The sequence below is a fragment of the Oncorhynchus masou genome, chromosome 3 (genome assembly GCF_036934945.1).
Source record: "Oncorhynchus masou masou isolate Uvic2021 chromosome 3, UVic_Omas_1.1, whole genome shotgun sequence".
Taxonomy (NCBI): domain Eukaryota; kingdom Metazoa; phylum Chordata; class Actinopteri; order Salmoniformes; family Salmonidae; genus Oncorhynchus; species Oncorhynchus masou.
In genome coordinates, this window is record NC_088214.1 from 23503227 (window position 1) to 23527015 (window position 23789).

Below are 23789 nucleotides of genomic sequence, written 5' to 3' on the forward strand. Positions count from 1 at the left end.
AATATGTTTCAAATATTACTGAAGGCATTTTTCATCACCTTGATTGAAAAGGGTGCATATATGGTAAGTACTGTATGTAGGCTGTGTTTATTGCCTGAAGACTTATAGGCCTATATTGTTATTCATGCATTTTTGTATGGTGATTGACCATTTGGATATAATTTTGGGCAACATTTTTTGGAACTTTTTGTTGCCACCCGTGAGATTAAATGTCATTCCTGTTCACCTGTTATGTTGTACTTTTATCAAATGTTGAGGTTGAACACTGGCAATTTAGAAGCTTCAATGAGGTTTACAAAAGTGTGTGAATACCTTGTAGGCCTATGCAAATCCCAATATTAGGTTAGATGCCAACTAGTTACAATATTTAACATTAAAAAATAATTAAGGAACAAATATATTTACTAACTTAACATGAACAGAAATGAAATTTACTCACAGGTGGCCAAAAATACATATCTAAAAGCCATACCCCTAATAGGCCTACTCTCTTGACAATAACCTAAGTATTACATTAAGAAACTCCCCATACCGGATCCGGGTTTGTGACTAAAGCCTCAGGCTCATTAGCATAACGCAACGTTAAAGATTTCTGAAAATCGCAAATAAAATGAAAATAATGCGTCTGCTCTCAAGCTTAGCCTTTTCTTAACAACCCTGTCATCTCAGATTTTCAAAATGTGCTTTTGAACCATAGAAATTGACTAATTTGTGTAAGAGTATGCAAAGCTAGCATAGCATTTTGAGTAGCATTTAGCACGCAACATTTTCACAAAAACCAGATAACCAAATAAATAAAATCATTTACCTTTGAAGAGCTTCTGATGTTTTCAATGAGGAGACTCTCAGTTACATACCAAATGCGCAGTTTTTCCTGAAAGCGTCTGTGTGTAGGAGAAATCGTTCCGTTTTCTACATTGCGTCTGGCTACCGAAACGAACCGAAAATTCAGTCACCTACAACGTAAAACTTTTTCCGGATTAACTACATAATATCGACCGAAACATGGCAAACGTTGTTTGGAATCAATCCTCAAGGTGTTTTTTCACATATCTCTTCATTGATATGCAGTTCGTGGAAGCTTGCTTTCCTCTCTGTATCCCATGGAAAAATACTGGCAGGTGACTTTTGCGCACCAATTTCGGCGCAGGACACCGGGCGGACACCTGGTAAATGTGGTCTCTTATGGTCAATCTTCCAATGATCTGCCTACAAATACGTCACAATGCTGCAGACACCTTGGGGAAACAACAGAAAGGGCAGGCTCATTCCTCTCGCATTCACAGCCATATAAGGAGACAATGGAAAACAGAGCCTCAAAAATCCTGCTCATTTCCTGGATGCCATCTCATCTTGGTTTTGCCTGAAGCTCACGTTCTAGGGCACGCACAGAGAATATCTTGGTAGTTCTGGACACGTCAGAGTGTTTTCTTTCGAAAGCTATCAATTATATGCATAGTCGACCATCTTTTTGTGACAAAATATCTTGTTTAAAACGGGAACGTTTTTCATCCAAAAATGAAATAGCGCCCCCATAAATGTAAGAGGTTTAAAAAGACCCAGCAGCTGCGTCAACCCAGGACAAAAGTGAAATAAACTAACCTAATGGTTAAATTAACCCATGAATAACATATTGAGTTATTCACGCAACCCAACTGGCTAGGTCAAAATAACCCAGCATGTGTTCTGTCCAATATTGTCCCAGTGCTGGGTTACCAAAGAACTCAAATTGGGTTGTTTTTAGCCCCCCCCCCATTTTATAGAGTGTAACATTAAGGGAACCTAAAGATAAATAATCCACCTTTGTAGAGATTAAAATGTTTTGTCTTGTAAAGGCTTCTTCTGTGGACAAAGGAGAGGACCAAAGCGCAGCGTGGTTAGTGTTCATCATGTTTAATAAAGACCATAAACTTGAACACTACAAAATACAACACAACAAATGTGAACAAACCGAAACTGTTCTGTTGGTGCAGACACGAAGACAGACGACAACCATCCACAAAACCAACACAAAACAAGCTACCTAAATATGGTTCCCAATCAGAGACAATGACTAACAACTGCCTCTGATTGAGAACCATATCAGGCCAAACATAGAAGCGGGAAAACTAGACACACAACATAAGATGCCCACACAGCTCACGTCCTGACCAACACTAAAACAAAGAAAACACAAAAGATCTATGGTCAGAACGCAACAAATCTTTTTTATTTTTTATGTGCAATATGCAGAAATTGCTTCACCATTTCCTAGTTGCTAAAATTCTAATAGTTTACCTAATTTCATTTTATGTAACAAAACAAGCCATTTACTGTACCGTGTAGAGTATCCTTGTACAATCTAAACAGTTGTGAAATATATTTTCAATAACCAAAAATATTGTATTTTCAACTGTTTGAAGCTGGTGTACAAAACCGGAAGTAAATGACACAAAAACGAAAATTAAGCAAGGGATCCATAGAAATAGTGCACGTACAACAGACTTCTTAGACTTGCAATCAATGGGAATGACAGATCTATAAATCACATTTCTATGTGAATTTGGTTAGTTCAACCAAAAAGTTACATATTGCAGCTTTAATAAAGCAGTCAAAATGTAGGTACATTTTAATAAGGTGAGCAACTAAACATTTTTCAATGCTAGACATTTATGTCCCTTCATAGTGTGTTTGCCTAACCATGACCATCATCCACATAGCTATCCCACTGAGAACAGATGTCAATTCAACATCTATTTTTATTGATATGAAGTGGAAACAATGTTGATTCAACCAGTGTGTACCCAGTGGGATTTTTATTTATTTTTACAAACTTTGTTTTTTTCTGTCAGCAATTAGACATTTTACTTATCATTGAGGCTGTTATTTACATACCCTTCAAAATAATTAACCCTGTATTAATCAGAAATTAAATGACACTCAATATTCTTGCACATAAGGTAAAGTTGCCCCAAATTACCCTAATATCTGTGTCTGCCTCCACACACACGTGGAGGCAGGGTAGCCTACCTGTTAGAGTGTTGAACTAGTAACCAAAAGGTTGCAAGTTCAAATCCCCGAGCTGAAAAGGTACAAATCTGTTGTTCTGCCCCTGAACAGGCAGTTAATCCACTGTTCCTATGCCCTCATTGAAAGTAAGAATTTTATCCTTAACTAACTTGCCTAGTAAAATAAAGGTAAAATAAAAAATAAACACTGCAACATCCACCACAATAGCCCCACAGATTGAGAGGTGTCACATTTGATTTGCATTGAGGCTGTTATTTGCATACTCTTAAAAGTAATTCACCTTAATTAACACTTAATATTCTTTCATATCAGGTGAAATGTAAGATAACCAATTTGCTGTGACCCATATAGATCAAGCCCTATCTATCAATACTCTTCTAGCAGGTTGGAGACACCCTTCATTGATCCATGATTGGCAGCTAAATAGTAAGATTAGGAATAGGAAACCTTTTATAGACTCTTATACATTTCATTGCAATTGCAGTAAAATATGAAATCAGGTCTTGGTAGGAAAGTATGGCAATATTTAATCAGTGTTTTATAGGGGTCTATTTACTGTTCAGCAGGTGCCAAAATTATTTCTTCATTTTTTTTGTCAGATAGGCATAGATGGAAGACTAAACCTGATAAATATTAAATTGCCTGTGATTAATGTAGAGCATAATCATCCTCAGTAGAAACCAAAGTGTGTCATTCATTTGGATAAAGCTCAAAATAATAATTCATTCATAGGCCTAATGTAAAAATAATGCAAGATTAAGGGCATGTATTTAAATCTCCCAGCCCGAGCTTCCCCTAACATTTTCAGGCAGCGTGAGGAGGGCAGCAGACTGTCGATAAAATACTTAACGTGCTTTTCAACAGATTGTATGTTTGTTTTTAGATTGGAGAAGGAGGAGTTTCGAGACGACGGAGTCTCAAGGAGCCACATTGTGTTTAGTGAACTTGGCGAATTGACCAGTAGGGAGAGACAGTGAGAGATCCTGGCACAGCGACAGGGTATTTTCTGTTGGAGGGACTGTATGCATGGGAGGGAGTAGCAGCCTCAGTACCAGGCGGTGACCTCAGATCGGAGCGGAGAGTGGATAGGGGAGGCTGCTACATGCTGCTGCCGCTGCCGCCTTTGTTGTAAGCAGGGAACGTTTGGTTTCTCCACTACATCCAGACTGCAGCAGATATACGGATATTTATCACGCATTGAAAGGGAAAATACATAACAAACGGCATATCAATGTACTTATACGAGGGCAGGGGACTGCTTCTGTTCACGCTCTTGGCCGCTTTGCAGGTAATGTGTCTCCGGAACGGTTTTGTTGAGTTGCACAAGACAGTTCTAGGACTATTGCTTTCTTTCTGTGACGATGCTGCTGCTGTGATCTGACGGGTTACGTGCCTGGTTGCCGGTTATAGCTTGCCTCCAAAAAGGCTACATGGTCATTTTTGGGATGGATGCTCGTTATAATGCATCCAGTATAGGGAACTTGGCTATGTGATGCGTCAACAAATAATGACAAGATGTAGTAAATTGATGTTGCGTGAAGATCAACCCTGGTTTGCTTGGAGCCGAAAGCACTACAGTAGTCTATTTGAAGGATGGGATGCTTGGCCATTTAAAAAGCTTCGCTTGTTCAAAATATGTTATTGTGTTGACTACAATGTATCACTCTCTTGTACCATATTCGCTTGCTTTCGAAATTCATGAAAATAAATCTAGCCCGCATAATCTATTATAAACATAGTCATATCTATTACGGTATAATGAACGTGGTTTATTAGTCCATATGGGCCTCAAGAAATACAATGTTTCTTCTTGAAGTATTTTTTGTTGTTGAACTTGCTAAAATGCTATACTTGCATGTTTGTTGGCTACATTTGTAACCTTTTCACGAGCCAACATGACATGGTTAGTAAGTTGCTGCTGTCTATTGATGCAGGCTATGGGTTAAAAAAGCCTATCATTATTTCTTCCTAACGGACACGGAATGAGCCTCGAGGCAATGGCCCTTTACGTATTTTAATTAGGCTATCAGTGCAAACAACAGTTACGGTGCACTTATGTTGAGTTTCTCTAGGTTAGTGCAATCCAGAAACTCTGCGAGAGACTATGCTGTGTTCGTTTTTAATTTCCTAACTACAAAATCGTCTTGACCTCAGCTGCTTATAGTGCCTCGGCAGAGTGTAAAGTAGGTTACCAAAGTAGCCTAGTCCAAACTTGTACTTTTCACTTTTTTTAGTTCATTCTGGGTAGCTTAGTGGTTAGAGCGTTGGACTAGTAACTGGAAGGTTGCAAGTTCAAACCCCCAGCTGACAAGGTACAAATCTATCGTTCTGCCCCCGAACAGGCAGTTAACCCACTGTTTGAAAATAAGAATTTGTTCTTAACTGACTTGCCGAGTTAAATAAAGGTAAAAAAAATTATCAAAATTACGTATCTTTTAATAAGTAATTTAGGCCTGACTTATAGCCTACTTGAGTTGTAAAATAAAAATTAAGGATTTTTACATTTAAATTGCCAAAATGTTTAAATAATTAAAGCTGTAATTTGAGAGACAGTCTAATGAAATGTAGGCCCATTTATTCATTTCAAAAACGAACTATGCTGTTCGATGCATGGTGGTGTGCTCTGTCAATTGATGATGTAGTGTGCTAGAAAGCCAGGCATACACCTCCCCCCGCCCCTCCCCATGCATATTCGATTTCAATTCCGCTGATGTTGAATGGCAAGTGGCATGGATACTCTCAATTCTTGTCTTCCGTGTAACTCTTCTTGTTTCACATTCTTTTGTTGTACGGTCTGGCCCTTCTAAATAAATAGTATTAAGTGTATTTGGGGATGTGGGATCATATGCTCGTTTTATTTTGTTTTGGATAGTTTTTGATCAATTTGATGCCCATTATGTGGTAGGCTAGTAATAGATTATGTGTTATGTTATAATAGACGACGCACACTTGATGAGATTATTGTCAAACTCTAGATCTATCTAATGTCTAATTTGTGTTCAATTGAATTTGTTCCATGATTGTTTGTATTTTGTTTTGGAAATAAGATAAATAAAAATACATAAAGTGACAGATAATAATTTATTATGTAACAAATGGCAGAAATATAACTTATCGGATTCAACATCAGACCATTGTGATTAAATCAGAGATAGAGTTGGGGGAGATGAAGAGGGATGATGATGGGGAGGCGATGAAGAGGGATGAAGATGGGGGAGATGAAGAGGGAGGATGATGGGGAGGCGATGAAGAGGGATGATGATGGGGGAGATGAAGAGGGATGATGATGTGGTAGATGAAGAGGGGAGATGAAGAGGGATGCTGATGGGGGAGATGAAAAGGGATGATGATGGGGGAGATGAAGAGGGATGATGATGGGGAGATGAAGAGAGATGATGAAGAGGGATGATGATGGGGGAGATAAAGAGGGATGATGATTTAGTGTTTTGTTTGAGTAGACACAGGAATTCACACACACAGATGCTTTCACCCCTACAGTTTAGTAGGAGTGTTAGGAGTTGTAGCCTAGCTCGACTGTTCCTGAACTTCAAAGCATCCCGTTTACTCAGATCAGAGTAGTGATATGGAGGACCAGCCAGCAGTGAGCCATAGACCCAACATAGAGCCATAACCATGGCCTGGGTCTGAGTCTGGGCCCCTCTCTATCTCCTCAAAGAGACAAATGTGGCCTGTTCTTGCCTAGCCATGCTCATTGGCTAATGGTTAACCCTTTTGGCCTCATTATCCTAATTGCAGTCCTTGCTATAAAAACAACAGGTGCATTTGTATTCAGAACGTGACCAGGAGTTTTTGGGGTAGTCGAAAGTGCATTTTGGAGGGGGGTGATTTGTGATTCTGAATCATTCTAACCCCTTCCCCCTCCTACCCCCTCAGGTTGCAACAGAGGGCAGGGGCACCCCTCCTCTGTGTCGGCCGGGCTTCTCTGAAGATATGTACGTTGCAGAGATTCCAGAGAGTGCAGAGAAAGGACAGGCCCTTTTCAATGGTAAGTCCTGGTTTGAATAGATTTGTTTTCCATTACACTCTTCACTGCCTGTTTGTAGTATGTTTGTGCACATGTGCTTAAGTGTTTGTGTGTGTGTTTCAAGTTTGAATGTCACATGCACAAGTACAGTGAAATGCCTTACGTGTGTGTGTGTGTGTGTGTGTGTGTGTGCGTGTGCGTGTGTGTGTGCGTGCGTGTGCGTGTGTGTGTGTGTGTGTGCCTGTACTGTGTTTCATTCAACACATGTAGGATGTTGAGTGCGGTCGTGGGTAACAACAAACATCAAACATATTTAACAATTAGCGTTGCCGTTATGTGGGCCTAAAACCCCATGTTGTTTGGCTTGTAAACAATGAAATGTCAATCTGGATAAATGTAGCCCTACTTCTAATAATTTGCTTACACAGGCCTTTTTTGAACAACAGAGTTCAATCATTTTCTCTCTCCAGTCTTAGCACAGTGTCGCTGAAAAACCAATGCTTAAACAGTAGGACAATGTGTTCCAGCTTACTTGCTTTTAAAAAATATTTTTTGAGCTCTGAATTTAAAGAATTAAAAAAATGTAAAACCATTTTAAATTAGATTACTTTATACAGTACCCCTCATAGAAAATCCATAAACTTGAAGTCATGGAAAGATTCAAAGATGGAGACCCACTGCAATTTTCTTCTGAATAGGAAATGAAAAACCAAACCCCTCTACTTGTTTTTAAATGGAACCATGGCAGTTGTAATTCATTAGGTGAACACATTGGATGCACTTGGGTGCAAAGCACAGTCATGGAATAGAAATTGTACTTATATCTTCTATGTCTGTTTCTGTATGTCAAACACCATTCATTATGACACATAAGCTAACCCACACAGATCAAATGGTCAAAGCTTGTATATGTTGTGTACCAATCGCAGACACATGCAATAATTATTATGTTGCTTTCACAGTCATTAAATCATTATTTCTGCCATGTTAGCCTTAAACAGGTTCAAGGACATGTGTAATACTTGCAAGTACAGTTGAAGTCGGAAGTTTACATACACTGAGGTTGGAGTCATTAAAACTAGTTTTTCAACCACTCCAAAAAATTCTTGTTCACAAACTATAGTTTTGGCAAGTCGGTTAGGACTTCTACTTTGTGCATGACACAAGTCATTTTTCCAACAATTGATTACAGACAGATTACTTCACTTATATTTCACTGTATCACAATTCCAGTGGGTCAGAAGTTTATATACACTAAGTTGACTGTGCCATTAAACAGATTGGAAAATTCCAGAAAATGATGCCATGGCTAATTGACATCATTTGAGTCAATAGGATGTGTACTTGTGGATGTATTTCAAGGCCTATCTTCAAATTCAGTGCCTATTTGCTTGACATCATGGGGAAATCAAAAGAAATCAGCCAAGACCTCAGAATTGATTTTTTCAGACCTCCACAAGTCTGGTTCAAATGCCTGAAGATACTACGTTCATCTGTACAAACAATAGTATGCAAGTATAAACACCATGGGACCACGCAGCCGTCATACCACTCAGGAAGGAGACTCGTTATGTCTAATAGATATGAATGTACTTTGGTGCGAAAAGTGCAAGTCAATCCCAGAACAACTGCAAAGGACCTTGTGAAGATGTTGGAGGAAACAGGTACAACAGTATCTATATCCACAGTAAAACAAGTCCTATATCGACATAACCTGAAAGGCCACTCAGCAAGGAAGAAGCCACTGCTCCAAAGCCGCCATAAAAAAAGCCAGACTACAGTTTGCTACACATGGAGATAAAGATCGTACTTTTTGGAGAAATGTCCTCTGGTCTGATGAAACAAAAATATGAACTGTTTGGCCATAATGACCATCATTATGTTTGGAGGAAAAAGGGGGAAGCTTGCAAGCCAAAGAACCTCATCCCAACCTTGAAGCACAGGGGTGGCAGCATCATGCTGTGGGGGTGCTTTGCTGCAGGAGGGACTTCACAAAATAGATGGCATCATGAGGTAGGACAATTATGTGGATATATGGAAGCTACATCTCAAGACATTAGTCAGGAAGTTAAAGCTTGATCGAAAATGGGTCTTCCAAATTGGCAATGACCGCAAACATATTTCCAAAGTTGTGGCAAAATGGCTTAAGGACAACAAAGTCAAGGTATTGGAGTGGCCATCACAAAGCCCTAACCTCAATCCCATAGAAAATGTGTGGGCAGAATTGAAAAAGTGTGTGTGAGCAAGGAGGCCTACAAAACTGACTCAGTTACACCAGCTCTGTCAAGCTTGTGGAAGGCTACCCAAAACTTTTGACCCACGTTGAACAATTTAAAGGCAATGCTACCAAAAACGAATTGAGTTTATGTAAACTTCTTACCCACTGGGAATGTGATGAAAGAAATAAAAGCTGAAATAAATTGTTCTCTCTACTATTATTCTGACATTTCACATTCTGAAAATGAAGTGGTGATCATAACTGGTCTAAGACAGGGAATTTTTACTAGGGTTAAATGTCAGGAATTGTGAAAAACTGAGTTTAAATGTATTTGGCTAAGGTGTATGTAAACTTCCGACTTCAACTGTACATAGCAGAAACATAAAGGAAAGAAGTGGTCAGTGGCCATGCTGTTTTATAATCCCAACCCCTCTCAATGGCTGTCATTTCCTTTCAACACAGCTTCAGTATCACAGTTGTGTTTGTACAGTATCTGCTCTGTTGGAAATACAACATCGAAAACACAGCTTGCTACATCTGACTATGCTTTTATCTGTTTCATTTGTATCTGTTTCCTTTTGCTTCTATACCATATCCCTCAGAAAAACAAGACAAAATCAATGTAATGTTTTGTTTTTAATTTTTATAATGACACTGACCCGCAACATGATTGGAAACAGTAATTACAATGTATCATGGAAAACATGACCAATTAATTGCTTTTTTGTGGTTAACTACTCCCTAAGTAAAAGTGCTGCCACACAAACAAATATCACACGATTACAGTCACCAATAGCACCTCTGAACAGTGCTGAGACTGAAGTCGTCAGTTCGGCTGGTGCCTAGCAAGGTGAACCATATGAGTGTGCTTGCATACTGCCTTCATTTTTGGGGAAAAAAGTGGCAATAGTGCTGTTTGTCCATTTTGAGATGCTGTTGCCAGCATGCACTTCCTCAAAATAGTCAGAATTAATCTAAGATAACTCAAGAAATATGTAATTCATTTGGATGTTTTTGCCAGGGAGATCTTAGTTGCGCAATTTTGCATCTGACTAGGATGTTTGGTGCAGTATTTCTCAAGTGAAAAAATGTGCACAAGGACTAGTCGTTTCTTGTTGAATGACAACAGGTACTTCATTGAAGAATCCCTACTGTTGACCAATCGCAGACGAGAGGGCATAGACTTCGACTACCGACTTCGACTTGCCTCTGAAAAAATGTAGTCTGCCCAAACAGTCGAAAAAACCCTTGCCAAAGTCCAAAACAAACAAAAAAGTCACAAAATGTCATCATAATATATGCACAAACTGTTCTGAACTGTTTCGGCTGGGAAGCATGCGGACAAGTGGAGGCTGGTGGGAGGAGCTATAGGAGGATGGGCTTATTTTAATGGCTGGAATGGGATAAACAAAACGGAGTCAAACGTGTGGTTTCTATATATTTGCTACCGTATCATTTATTCCATTCCAGCCATTACAATGAGCCCGTCCTGCTATAGCTCCTCCCACCAGCCTCCTCTGTTGCGGACGCCTTGAGAGTGACTGCCAATAATAAAATAGGAATATACCACCAATGTGCCATCCCAGGGATTTGGGCCTTGAGGTCATCTGAACCAGTAACTAGCTCCAGTTACGTTGGATTTCACAGTGTGTTCTAAAAAGTCACAGTCAGCTGAGAGTGTGAGTCAGAAGAGACTGGGAGGGCTAGAAGGAAGGAGAGAGAAGGAGAGAAGAGCGAGAGATAAAAAGAGAGAAAGGGAAAGAAGGAGAGTAATGGAGTGGTGGTTGGAATGGAAAGAGAGAGCTTCCTTATACCTGCTCTAAAGCTCAACCTCCAGTTTGGTCCTCCAGGTGATGGATTTCCCTCTCAGTTGAATTGTGGATGGGCCGTGACCAGGGGTAATCAGGTCCCCTTTTGTCTGCCCCCCTTCACCCCTCCCCTCACCTTCCTCTCTCCTCTTCTCTTTCTTTACCCTCCCTCACCTCCTCTCTCCTCTGCTCTTTCTTTTCCCTCCCTTCCCCTAGCCCTCAGCCCTCTATGGGAAGAGAGGTTCTCGGACAGGGAAAGAGAGAGGCACAGCACCCCTATGTCATTGTAATGCGTTGGCCTGGTGCTGGGGCTGCATGGGGCTCAGTAGCTCAGTGGCGTGGGATGATGCTAATGAAAGCTCCAGTCTCTAATGAAAGGCTCCTGTGGCATGTTTTGAAAGACAAAGCTCCCACGGTGTGGAGGGAGTGTTAAGCCCCCCCTCCTGTTTTCTAACTCCACTTTCACCATGCTGCTTGTGAATATTGTTTTTACCAGGAGGCAGGGAAACAAGGGCTTTTTGAGAGGCTCCTAGCCACAAGAGGTGTAGTGTGGAGACTAACTCCATGACACCTTTGTGTTTTTTTCTTTCAGTGAGTGTCTGCCTCCTGTGCATTTAATTACTTTTCTTAATTGCATCCTTAGGCCCTAAATAATGAATGAATGAGGACTGACTGAATCTAGTTGCAGTCATTCGCCTCAACCATACCTGAGTGTTCATGCTCATTGTAACAGAACATCCTTCCTTGTTATATCAGAAATAATCTAGCAGCTTCCTTGTAATATGCATGGACCTGTCCTCCTTTAGAAAAGCTATTAGAGAGTATAGTTATACTAAGCTCTCTCTGTAGAGCTGGAATAGATTCCTTCTTCCAAGTTGGGAAGGAGTATCGTTGTGAATATGACTGTAACCCTATCAGTATACAGTACTAGGTAACGGTAATACGATCACTTTGTTCAGGCGGCAGTTGACCCTGTGGTGAGTGGAGACAATAGGAGCCTACCCTACTGTCTCTGAAGGTGATTCATTTCAGTAATTGATTTACAGAATACACACCCTGAGTAGATCTGGGAGAACACCAGCATTCACATGCACATTTTTTTGGAATGAATAACAAAACCCAAAGTTTTCTAGGCCCAAAACACATTTGGCTCTGCTTGGGTATTCTCTATAATGGCAATTCCTCCACAATAAGCAGAAGTAATTGTTTAATTATAAAGACGTAATTATTTGTTAGGTGATGCAGATCCAGAGATTAACTATTGGTTGGCCCTGGCGAACGCTCCATCAGTTTTCAATGGAATTGTTCAGGTGGCTCTGAACAAAGTTCATTAGCAGGGCAGTGGAGGGGAAAGTGAGGGAGGACAATTATTTTGCTACGAGGCCTCCACTCCTATGTATCCGATGATGTGGAAAAGAGGATTTTAGCTCTTTGTTTGTGAACGTAAAGCCCACAGGCTCAGGCAGTTTCCCACTGTCGGCCCCAAGGGCCTCTCGTGACCTTGTCTTTAAGCATCCCTATTTGTTTGGAGCTGGCTGATACCGAGTCCCTGAGTGGAGGCCTATATATCTACTCCCACTCACTACACTCATCACCATTCACTACCACAGCTAAGCTAAGACAGTGTCACTACCAGTGAGTGTTCCTATAGAAAGGACATTTTAACATTCATGTCGTGTTCATTTCCTGTTTGATCAAAATGACTCATCTGATGAAATCAGCAGGTAAAATGGCCGGTATGGCTGGCGATGGTAATGTGGACTGGGTCTTGGGGCTGCTGGTTAATGGGTTAATGGAGAATTGGCTATAGAGAGCTGACATGTATTGTCCTGCCTTTCAGACTAGGAGGCTTTTTAAGCAGGATTGTAAAGTGAGTCAGGAACAGCAGCATTATTCAGCAGAGTCTTTCTTCACCATAACTGGGTTAATGAAAAAGCCCAAAAGCCTAATTGAACTTAATACATACTCCTCTCACAAGCAGCCACCCTGCCTCTCCAACCCCCCACCACCTACTTTCAATCTTTTTCTTTATTCCACACTCCCCAAGCTCTTAAGTTTCAGATGTTTTCGCCAATTAAGTGTCCTGGGCTGATGGAAGGCAACTGTGGTTGCAGTCTTCTTCAACCTCAGTTCAAGTGCTTTTAACGCCAGTGCGTCGACCGTGTCCACTGAGCTGTCTGTATCTGGCTCCACTGACTGGCGGTTCAAACCCTGAGCCGTCCTGGGGAGACACAGTTGACCGATTTTACTATATGGTTTAAACAAGCAGTGTGAGAGAGAGAGAGGAAGAGGGAGAGGGAGAGAGAGATAGAGAGAGACTTTGTGTGTACAACATCGGCTCTTTTTTTCTGTTTAATGAAATGTACGGTATACTGGATGGAAAGACCTGGGCATAAGAAATCCCAACACTTTCCATGACTTTGTTTTTTTAGTGTAGTTACCTTTCACTGCTCTGTTTGATTAATACAAACCTCTTGAACCCACAGAGAATCAGACCCTTTTGACAAAAATAAAATATTCTGAGAAAAATAAATAATACACATTTTTTCTGGCTTTTTATGTTTTATTGGGGGGGCGGGGTGAGACTCCATTTGTATGGTGTTGTTGTTCTGGTTCTCTGCACCACTGTCAAGGATCCTGATGACCCCTGGTATAGAGTACAGCTGCGGCAGCTCTCAGAAGTGCTTGAGAGGCCCGTGTGTTTGGTGAGACGTGATCCTGGTCAACTCCGTCCTGTAAATTGGGGCCGGTGCTCAACCTCTTACAGTTCCAGGAAGGAGGAGGTGGTGCTTCTCTTTGTTGTGTGTGTGTGTGTGTGTGTGTGTGTGTGTGTGTGTGTGTGTGTGTGTGTGTGTGTGTGCCTGTACTGTGGGGGAGGGGGGGGGTGAGCTCACACTGAATGGAGAGACCAGCCAATGGAGGTTGTGACCCTCAACAGGGTGGCCCCATGTGCACGACACCTCTCAGGGCATGCTGTCCTGACTTGCCAAAATTAACATCTATCACTGGAAAATGGAGAGTCGGAGCATTCAGAGGGAGCACCGGTCGGTTGGATCTCTATGGATGTTTCCACCATCCTCTATACGATACATGACAAATGGTAATGAATTAACGTGACTATCACAACGAAGTCAAAGGCATCTGCATTAGTTATGAGAGGCTGCCTGCGGAACACTGGAACACTAAGGGAATGTGATTCTCTTCTAATTGATGAACGCCCAATAGGCTCCCATAAATATATAATAAATTATAACAAAGATACATAAGTTCAGAGGATGGGATGATCAGAAAACACATTCCTTTTGTAAATAATGTGTATCTGAGGGTTAGCCTGAGTTAGTGTCATGGCACAGCACATCATGGTCATAGATAAGACAACGTGTAATAGCCTCGTGCAATGAAGGCTCTCACTGGCTACCTTGCTGCAGATGAGATTGTGTAGCAAAGCACTGTCTGAAGCACTGATGTCTGTGCCAATCCTGAATTATTCAATAGTCAAACAAGGCTGCCTTAATATTCTAATCCCTTGGTGAGATGAGAACCATAAATACAGAAGAGACATCATCCTTCAGTCAGATGCGAAGAGGAGAGGAACAGGGGCTAGGAACAGCAGGACAACCAGCCCTTTATTTTCTTTTTCATTACAAGGATTGCATGTTACACAAGTTCCTCCATCTCTGTTTTTTAAAGTCTGACATCAAGTGCAACCCCACGACCGCACCTCTCTCCCCATCTCATTTGATGGGGGTTCTAAATTCCAATCCCCCGCTTCCCTTGTTTTAAGCCGATGCAGCACTTCTCTCTGGGTGATCCTGTTTGCAGCACCAGTCCATTGCTCTCCTTCTCATTCCCCCCTTCTCAGTTTTCCCGCACCAAGCGGATCAATAGATCCAGGGTCTTTGTTTGGCCTGATCAATATGTTGTAATGAAGGCTGTGCTCCAATTCCCAGCTAAAGCATGGAAGAATCAGCTTTATTTTTTATTGTTATGAGAACCTATACATTTTCATCACCTGCCCGCCTGTGTTGGTTTTGCCCCATGCCACGCCACCATGGCCTAGATAACCGCCACATATTGTGTCGGTTGATTGGATCTCTGTGGTATACAGTTCCTTCAGAAAGTATTCATACCCCTTGACTTATTTTACATTTTGTTGAGTTACAGCCTGAATTCAACATGGAATAAATAGATTTTACACACAATACCCCATAATGACAAATTGAAATCATGTTTTTACAGAAATATCTCATTTAAATAAGTATTCACACCCATGAGTCAATACATGTTCGAATCACCTTTGGCAGTGATTACAGCTGTCTTGCTGGTTAAGTCTCTAAGAGCTTTGTACACCTGGATTGTACAATTTTTGACCATTATTATTTTCTAAATTCTTCAAGTTCTCTCAAGTCTTGCTATAGATTTTCAAGCAGATTTAGGTAAAAAACTGTAACTCGGTCACTCAGGAACATTCACTGTCTTCTGGTTAGCAACTCCAATGTAGATTTGGCCTTGTGTTTTAGGTTATTGTCCTGCTGTCAGCTACAAATGTCTGGTGGAAAGCAGACTGATTCAGTTTTTCCTCTAGGATTTTGCCTGTGCTTAGCTCCATTCCATTTATTTTTTATCCTGAAGAACTCCCCAGCCTTTAATGATTAGAAGCATACCCATAACATGATGCAGCCACCACCATGCTTGAAAATATGGAGAGTGGTACTCAGTAATATGTTGTATTGGATTTGCCCCAAACATAACACTTTGTATTCAGGACAAGTGTGAATTGCTTTATCACATTTTTGCAGTATACATTTTTTATTTGGTATTTTGGTATTTTATTAGGATCCCCATTAGGTGTTGCAAAAGCAGCAGCTACTCTTCCTGGGGTCCACACAAAACATGACATAATACAGAACATTAATAGACAAGAACTGCACAAGGACAGAACTACATCAAAAAAAAAAAAAAAGGCACACGTATCCTACATATCAATACCAATACAAAAAGACAAACTATCTAGGTCAAATAGGGGAGAGGCTTTGTGTCGTGAGGCGTTGCTTTATCTGTTTTTTTAAACCAGGTTTGCTGTTTATTTGAGCAATATGAGATGGAACGTAGTTCCATACAATAATGGCTCTATATAAAACTGTATGCTTTCTTGAATTTGTTCTGGATTTGGGGACTGTGAAAAGACCCCTGGAGGCATTTCTGATGGGGTAAATGTGTGTGTCAGAGCAGTGTGAAAGTTGACTATGCAACAATTTGCGATTTTTCAACACATTAATGTTTCTTATAAAAAGAAGTGATGCAGTCAGTCTCTCCTCAACTCTTAGCCAAGAGAGACTGGCAGCATAGTATTTATATCAGCCCTCTGATTACAATGAAGATCAAGATGTGCCGCTCTGTTCTGGGCCAGCTGCAGCTTAACTAGATCTTTGCTCACAGCACGTTAGTGCCTTGTTGCAAAGAGGATGCATGTTTGGAATATTTGTATTCTTTACAGATGTCCTTCTTTTCGCTCTGTCAATTAGGTTAGTATTGTGGAGGAACTCCAATGTTTTGGACCCATCCTCAGTTTTCTCCTGTCACAGCCATTAAACTATGTAACTGTTTTAAAGTCACCATTGTCATGGTGAAATCCCTGAGTGGTTTCCTTACTGAGTTAGGAAGGATGCCTGTTTTTTTGTAGTGACTGTGTTTATTGATACACCATCCAAAGTGTAATTAATAACTTCACCATGCTTCACCATGCTTTTTTATTTTTTTACCCATCTTCCAATAAGTGCCCTTCTTTGTGAGGCATTGGAAAACTCCCTGGTATTTGTGGATGAATTGTGTTTGAAATTCACTGCTCGACTGACGGACCTTACAGATGACCTTACAGAGATGAGGTAGTTGTTCAAAAATCATGTTAAACACTATTATTGCAACTTATTATGTGACTTATTTAAGCTTATTAAGGCTTGCCATGAACAAAGAGGTTGAATACTTATTGACTCAAGACATTTTAGCGTTTAATTTTTTATTAATTTGATGTTTTTGTTTGTTAAATACAGTACCAGTAAAAAGTTTGACACACCTACTCATTCAAGTTTTTTTTTTTTTTGTTGCTATTTTCTACATTGTAGAATAATAGTGAATACCTCAAAAATATGAAATAACACATATGGAAAAATGTAGTAACCAAAAAAGGGTTCAAAAAAAATCTAAATGTATTTTATATTCTTCAAAGTGGCCACCCTTTGCCTTGATGACAGCTTTGCACATTCTTAGTGTTCTGTCAACCAGCTTCACCTGGAATGCTTTTTCAACAGTCTTGAAGGAGTTCCCACATATGCTGGGCACTTGTTGGCTGCTTTTCCTTCAATGTGCCATCCAACTCATCCCAAACCATCTCAATTGAGTGTGCCTTGAATTCTAAATAAATCACTGACAGTGTCACCAGCAAAGCACCCCCACACATTTACACCTCCTCCTCCATGCTTCACGGTGGGAACCACTCATGCGGAAATCATCCGTTCACCTACTCCGTGTCTCACAAAGACACAGCGGTTGGAACCAACAATCTCATCAGACCAAAGGAAAGATTTCCACGGGTCTAATTTCCATTGCTCATGTTTCTAGGCTCAAGCAAGTCTCTTCTTATTACTGTTGTCCTTTAGTTGCAGCAATTCGACCATGAAGGCCTGATTCACGCGGTCTCCTCTGAACTGTTGATGTTGAGATGTGTCTTTATTTGGCCTGCAATTTCTGAGTCTGGTAACTTTAATGAACTTATCCTCTGCAGCAGAGGTAACTCTGGGTCTTCCTTTGCTGTGGCGGTCCTCATGAGAGCCAGTTTCATAATAGCGCTTGATGGTTTTTGCGACTGCACTTGAAGAATCTTGACCTTCATTTGTTAAAGTAATGATGGACTGTTGTTTCTCTTCTACAAATTCACTTTTAACAAGGCACACCTGTTAATTGAAATGCATTCCAGGTGACTACCTCATGAAGCTGGTTTAGAGAATGCCAATAGTGTGCAAAGCTGTTATCAAGGCAAAGGGTGGCTACTTTGAAGAATCTCAAATCTAAAGTAAATGTACTTATTTTGTTAAAACATGATTCCATATGTGTTATTCTGCAATGTATAAAATATTAAAGATAAAAGAAAACCCTTGAATGACTAGGTGTGTCCAAACTTGTGACTGTTGCTGTAATTCCACTTTGGTATTATGGGGTATTGCGTGTAGGTCAGTGACAGAAACATTTAAATTTAATCCATTTTAAATTCAGTCTGTAACACAACAAAATGTGGAAAAAGTCAAGGGGTGTGAACACTTTATATGGCTTCAATACCTCCGACCTCTGATGCAATTTTGCCTTTAGTAGTCTAGCAGTGAGAGCTGGGGTCTGAGAACACTTTATACTGATTCTTTCATGTGATCTGGCTCCATTGCATTCCAAAGGCCATATCATAACCATGAAATAGTAATGTTGTTAACATTTTAAAGCAAGTGCACCCGTCTGCAGCTAATTTGCACAGGGGTGGGGAGGATGGCGCTGCCTTTTAAGGCTATGATGCTCGGCGGTGTGACTGGAGAGTACATATTTTATTTATGGCTAACCTTTTTTCTCTCCAGCGCCTCCTTATCGAACAGGTAGTCTGCTCAGTCTTTCCACACTTTTTGGGAGCAGACAGGGACTTGAATGCAGATAAAGGTATTTTTATATGGAGGGTGGTTGGTGGAGGGTTGACATTGGCCCACGCTAACCCTTTAGTCTGGCTCACTTTTCACTACACAGCGCTCCTGCTCATATCGCTCATATCAGCCGCTAGCCCTGTCTCCTGTTAGACTGTGTGACACTGACATTGGGCAGCAGTTAAGGTGCCTCTCCATTGTGCCTGTGTGTGTGTCAGGGTGAGTGTGTGGGTGTTTGTCCTTGGCATATAATTAGCCTGTTCGCTCGCCCTAGACAGTCCTGAGAGCCAGTGGGTCTCCTCTCCTCTCCACCAGTCAGAGGAGAATTCCGGAAACCACAGCTGTTGCGAAAAGACTTGCCTTATCGTTAGTCACATGACCTACCTATCGTTCAAATATCTCAACTGACATTCAGCAGCATTCAATATGCTTTCTATAAGGGTTAACGTCATAGGCCTAGATGCGGTTATTTGAGTGTCGTTTCTAACTACATTTTCAAATAATAATTGTGTTGAATGTGTATCCATGGGGATTGCATATGAAAACAAAGGTTTCATACAATAGGTGCATGGGTCCATCCTCAGTCATTTGAAGGTTATGTGCTTTTATTGATTATTTGCTTCTGAATCACACCTGGGCCCCTCCAGCCATGAACCACTCTGGCTTGGGTTTCTGAAATTGATGTGTGTGCTTCAATTTAAAAGACTGTCAGATGGCAAAGATTTTTTTCTTAAACAATCCTTTCCTGTAAGTCTGTCATGAGGTGAGGTGTGACTGAGGAGACTGGGAATGGTTCCTGCGCATGGTGGTTTTGACTCTAATTCAGATGTTTGAGTTTGATTTAACATGAAATACATCTGGAAAGTGCAGAACATGACCCTTCTATGTAATGAGGTCAGGTAGAAATGGCTGTATTGACCTCGATTTCCGCATAATATGCTTCCATATATGTTGCCTTGTGTTACTTTTCACCAGTGAAACTTCCAGACCTTGATGGAGGAAAAAACACTGTCCAGCTTGTACTTGGCAGACAACAGATCAACACAGTGGAGTGAAATGTTTATTTTATTAAAGGACCGACAGGCTCGTGGTTTTCACTCGTTTGTTTTCTCTCCGGGAGGCAGGCAACTTTAGTTTGGGCAGCAGCACAGCGAACAACTCCATATCTCTTCTGCTAGATTCTAGCCCAGCTTACAGTGTTGACCCAGCCGTCGATTGATTAGTGTAGGAATCATAGTTTTATTGTGTCCCATTCGTTCATTCCCTCTCTCTGTGTTGTGCAGTTGTTTTTCTCATTATGCTACTAGCTAGCTGAGTGTGTGGAGGCTAGCCCTCATGTGTTCCACTGCATCTTACCATTCATGCGTCGCTAAGCAAAAAAGACAAAAAGAACAAATATTAATCGTACCACAGGAACTCACTGCTAATCTCTCCTTCAGTGATCTTTTGTTTGCTTTAGAATACATTTAAATCCTAAACTACCATTTTGTTGGCACTAGACACATGTGTCTGATCCTCTGACACTACATACAGTATCTCACTTATCTGTGAACGAGAAGAGCTTGTTGGTGTTTAACAATAAATAAAGTGCCGGTGAGAAGTGCACAGAACAGGACCATCTCTTGTCTGTACGATCATAGATGGAAATTAAACAAATATATTTGAGACCGCTTCACTGAACGAAGAGAATGCAGGGCTTTTTTTTATTGAAACAGAGCAAAACCAATACCTGAGTGTGTATTTACAGTGTTTTTCTTTTTTTCTTGTCAAATGTAAAGCTCAGTTCATGGTTTCAGCCCCATGCTGAGTTGGAGAGGCTACGGGAATTGACACACCATTATTTCACTGACTACAAAAGGGGACATTTGAGGCAGAGAGACATTAATTGACCCAGATACTGTAACCAAGTTCCACATATGCCAATATCCTGCCTGGGATGAGGAGCCTCCCTGCCTCCTCTCTCCCTCACCACCGCCCGCCTTGGGCTATGCCAACTATTGTGTTCCGGAGGGGGCTTCTATTTCAACGCACCAGCGCTTCTTTGGACGTTACTTTCTGATGAGTCGCCAGGTCCTATCCTGTGACATCCCTCCCTGACGCATCCTCCTCTCCACTCCCACCCGTCTCCTTCCCCCTCCATCTATCCATCACTCCCTATTACCACTCCCTCCCCATCCACCTCCTATTCATGTAAGCAGTAGTGTGATGGATGAGCCCCCCTTTCCTCCATTGGATGACTGATGTGCTTTAATTGAGTAATACATTGACACTACTGAAGCATTCTGCTTAACATTATACTGTGTTAAAACCAACCACAGATTTAGTTCCTTATGGAAACCTTGACAACCTAATGTGTTCTAGTCATGAGCTGAGCACATAAAGCACCATTCAAATAGTGCTTGTAATATTTTTGTTGAATGGCTTGGCCCAGTGTTTGTTTTGTGGAGGTTTGTGTTTTTGTATTTCCCAGAGGTCTCTATGCTTCAGCCGAAGAGGCCTCTGTGTCTGGCTGAGGTGGGCTGGAGGGAGGGAGGGAGGGAGGGAGGGAGGGAGGAGAGAGAGAGAGAGAGAGAGAGAGAGAGAGAGGCAGGATATGAGTAACGCTGGCTGTCATCCACTACTTGCTGATCATATCGAGCAAGTGCACCTCCGAAGGGACGGTTATTGATATTTGGGAACATGGTCTTTGGAGAAAAAAAACTCATTAAGTTGATTTACCTGAATATCTGTTTAATCTTGGGCATCCTGTGATTGTGAACACAGAGGCGACGGTTCCTCTTCGCCTCCTGTCTCCCACCCAAACTGTTTACCTCATCAGATGAGCGGATGCGCCTGTCCGTATAACTGTCCCACTCAAAGTAATATATCGTTACCAGGCCGTGCTGTCACTGCCACCTCCCGCGGTCACCCTGTGGATGTTATGATTGACCTGCGGCGATTCCTAGTTACCATCGGTGGCAGGCGTATGTATACGGGCTGCTGCATAACAGAGATCCACTTCCCGCTCCCTCCGCTCACCGCCATTATCCTGGGTTTATGTTATCTCACCCTGTCGATATTTACTGAGGCCTTAAAAATCGTGCAGCGTGTCGCCACTTTATTTGCTGTGTTACCGTGGGCTCAGCAAGAGATGGGATGGGGGCTGGAGGGAGGGGATGTAGTCAGGGGGGTGGATGTATACTACTGGGAGCTGATATGCCTGGTTGCTCTATGCACCATGTAGCCTATGTACTGTATGTTGGGTCTGCAGTGCAGTGTATTATTTGAGCCCTGCACATTAAATGGCCCAATGATGTATCCAAGGAGCGAAAGGCTCAATAAATACATTTGATTATGGATTTGTGACTCTTACTATATGCACACAATGCTTCAGCAGCTGTGTGGAGACCACTTAACCAACCAGTTTAGCAATAACAGCAAGGACATGTGTTGTGTTTGCTTCTCACATCTCATCAATCAACATGAACCAACATATATATTATTTTTATTCAAGCTGTAAGGAGGTCTATGCACTGAGTGTACAAAACATTAGGAACCCCTGCTCTTTCCATGACATAGACTAACCAGGTGAATCCAGGTGAAAGCTGTGTTCCCTTATTGATGTCACTTGTTAAATCCACTTCAATCCGTGTAAATAAAGGGGAGGAGACAGGTTAAAGAAGGATTTTTAAGCTTTGAGACTATTGAGACATGGATTGTGTATGTGTGCCATTCAGAGGGTGAATTGGCAATACAAAAGATTTGAGCGCCTTTGAACAGCTTATGGTAGTAGGTGCCAGGCACACCAGTTTGAGTGTGTCAAGAACTGCAACACTGCTGGGTTTTTCAGTCTCAACAGTATCCTGGGTGTATCAAGAAGGGTCCACCTGTCCATGCCCTGATGAATTGAGGCTGTTCTGAGGGCAAAAGAGGGTGCAATTCAATATTAGGAAGGTGCTCCTAATGTTTTGTACACTCGGTGTATAGGCGTAGTAAATTTACTCCAGGGCACTATACATTATCTGTGTTAATTCACCTACTAGCGTTATATTCCAGGTGCATTGCTTTCCGGTAAACCTTCCAACCCCCACCCCCCACTGTTCTCCACTAGAGAGCAACACACTCAATCTTCTATAGATCCTGTGTCACTCCTTCACTCTCCCCACTAAGTGTTCTAAGCACTGTGACCTTTTGGCAAAGATAAGCTTCCTTCAGCTGACTTTAAGAGTTTGGAATAACAGCCTCAGCCATTAATTTATGCCATTGCTAACCTGAGGGCTATGAGCCAAGGTTATTGACCTTTCACGCCTGTCACTAGTGATAGAGAGACTTGGGCCTGGGAGGAGATTTAATTGGCGTTAATAAGGACCAGGGATTGGAATCAAAGACCTAGGGGCAACTTGATCCTCCAATTCTTTGTTTTACACTATTTGACCAATTCCCTTCTGCTAGAATAGAAATTGATGGCGCCAGCAGTGTTGGCCTAGAGTGAAAGTCACACAGAATCATAATGCCTTTATTCAATCCTAATGCATCTGTGCAAACAGAGGGTTAAATGCGTGAACTGATTGTAAGATTAACAGTTGCAGTCCTGATTTACTTACTGCATCTCAATCTTGAGCTGAGGTCATTATTACTGGACGTGAGAAGGGATTTGCGGGGGGATTTGAAAAGCTAGTGTTTCAAGGATTTTAATGCAACAGCGATTTAAGGCTAGAGTTGCTTCAATGTTTTATTTTCAATCTCAAATCTTTTCTCTCTCTCCCTGCTAGCTCTTTGTACTGTGGATTGATTTGGTATGATTATAGCTGGAAAATAATACAACTGAGTGGAGGGCAAGAGATGCAGAGTTTAATGAACTATGTAAAGAATGTGAGGCTGGAAGGACAGGGGTCGGGGGGGATGTCGGAGAGAGATGTGGGTTGAGGAGACTGACCACATGTTATTAGGCGCTGGTCTTCCCTCAAAGGCCCCAGTATGAATGTCTTAGTGGGAGGTGATGGAGGCACGCAGCACTGTTATTGGGCTCTTATTGCAGTCTCTTCTCTCTGAGTTTTTTTATTTGTATTTTTTCCCCAGCAGTCTGTACTGAACTACTTCTGTGTTTGTAATCA

At 41.4% G+C, this 23789-nt stretch overlaps 1 protein-coding gene across 1 annotated transcript in view; it reads left to right on the forward strand.

Annotated features, from left to right (window-relative positions):
• Positions 1 to 4048: 4048 nt before the first annotated feature.
• Positions 4049 to 23789, forward strand: part of LOC135513041 (cadherin-2-like) — a 109544-nt gene continuing 89803 nt past the window's right edge. Inside the window, exons 1-2 of the mRNA XM_064935697.1 lie at positions 4049 to 4297; positions 6904 to 7015. Of these exons, the coding sequence (XP_064791769.1) occupies positions 4241 to 4297; positions 6904 to 7015 (169 nt within the window). The 5' untranslated portion in view covers positions 4049 to 4240. The remainder of the gene's footprint in view (positions 4298 to 6903; positions 7016 to 23789) is intronic.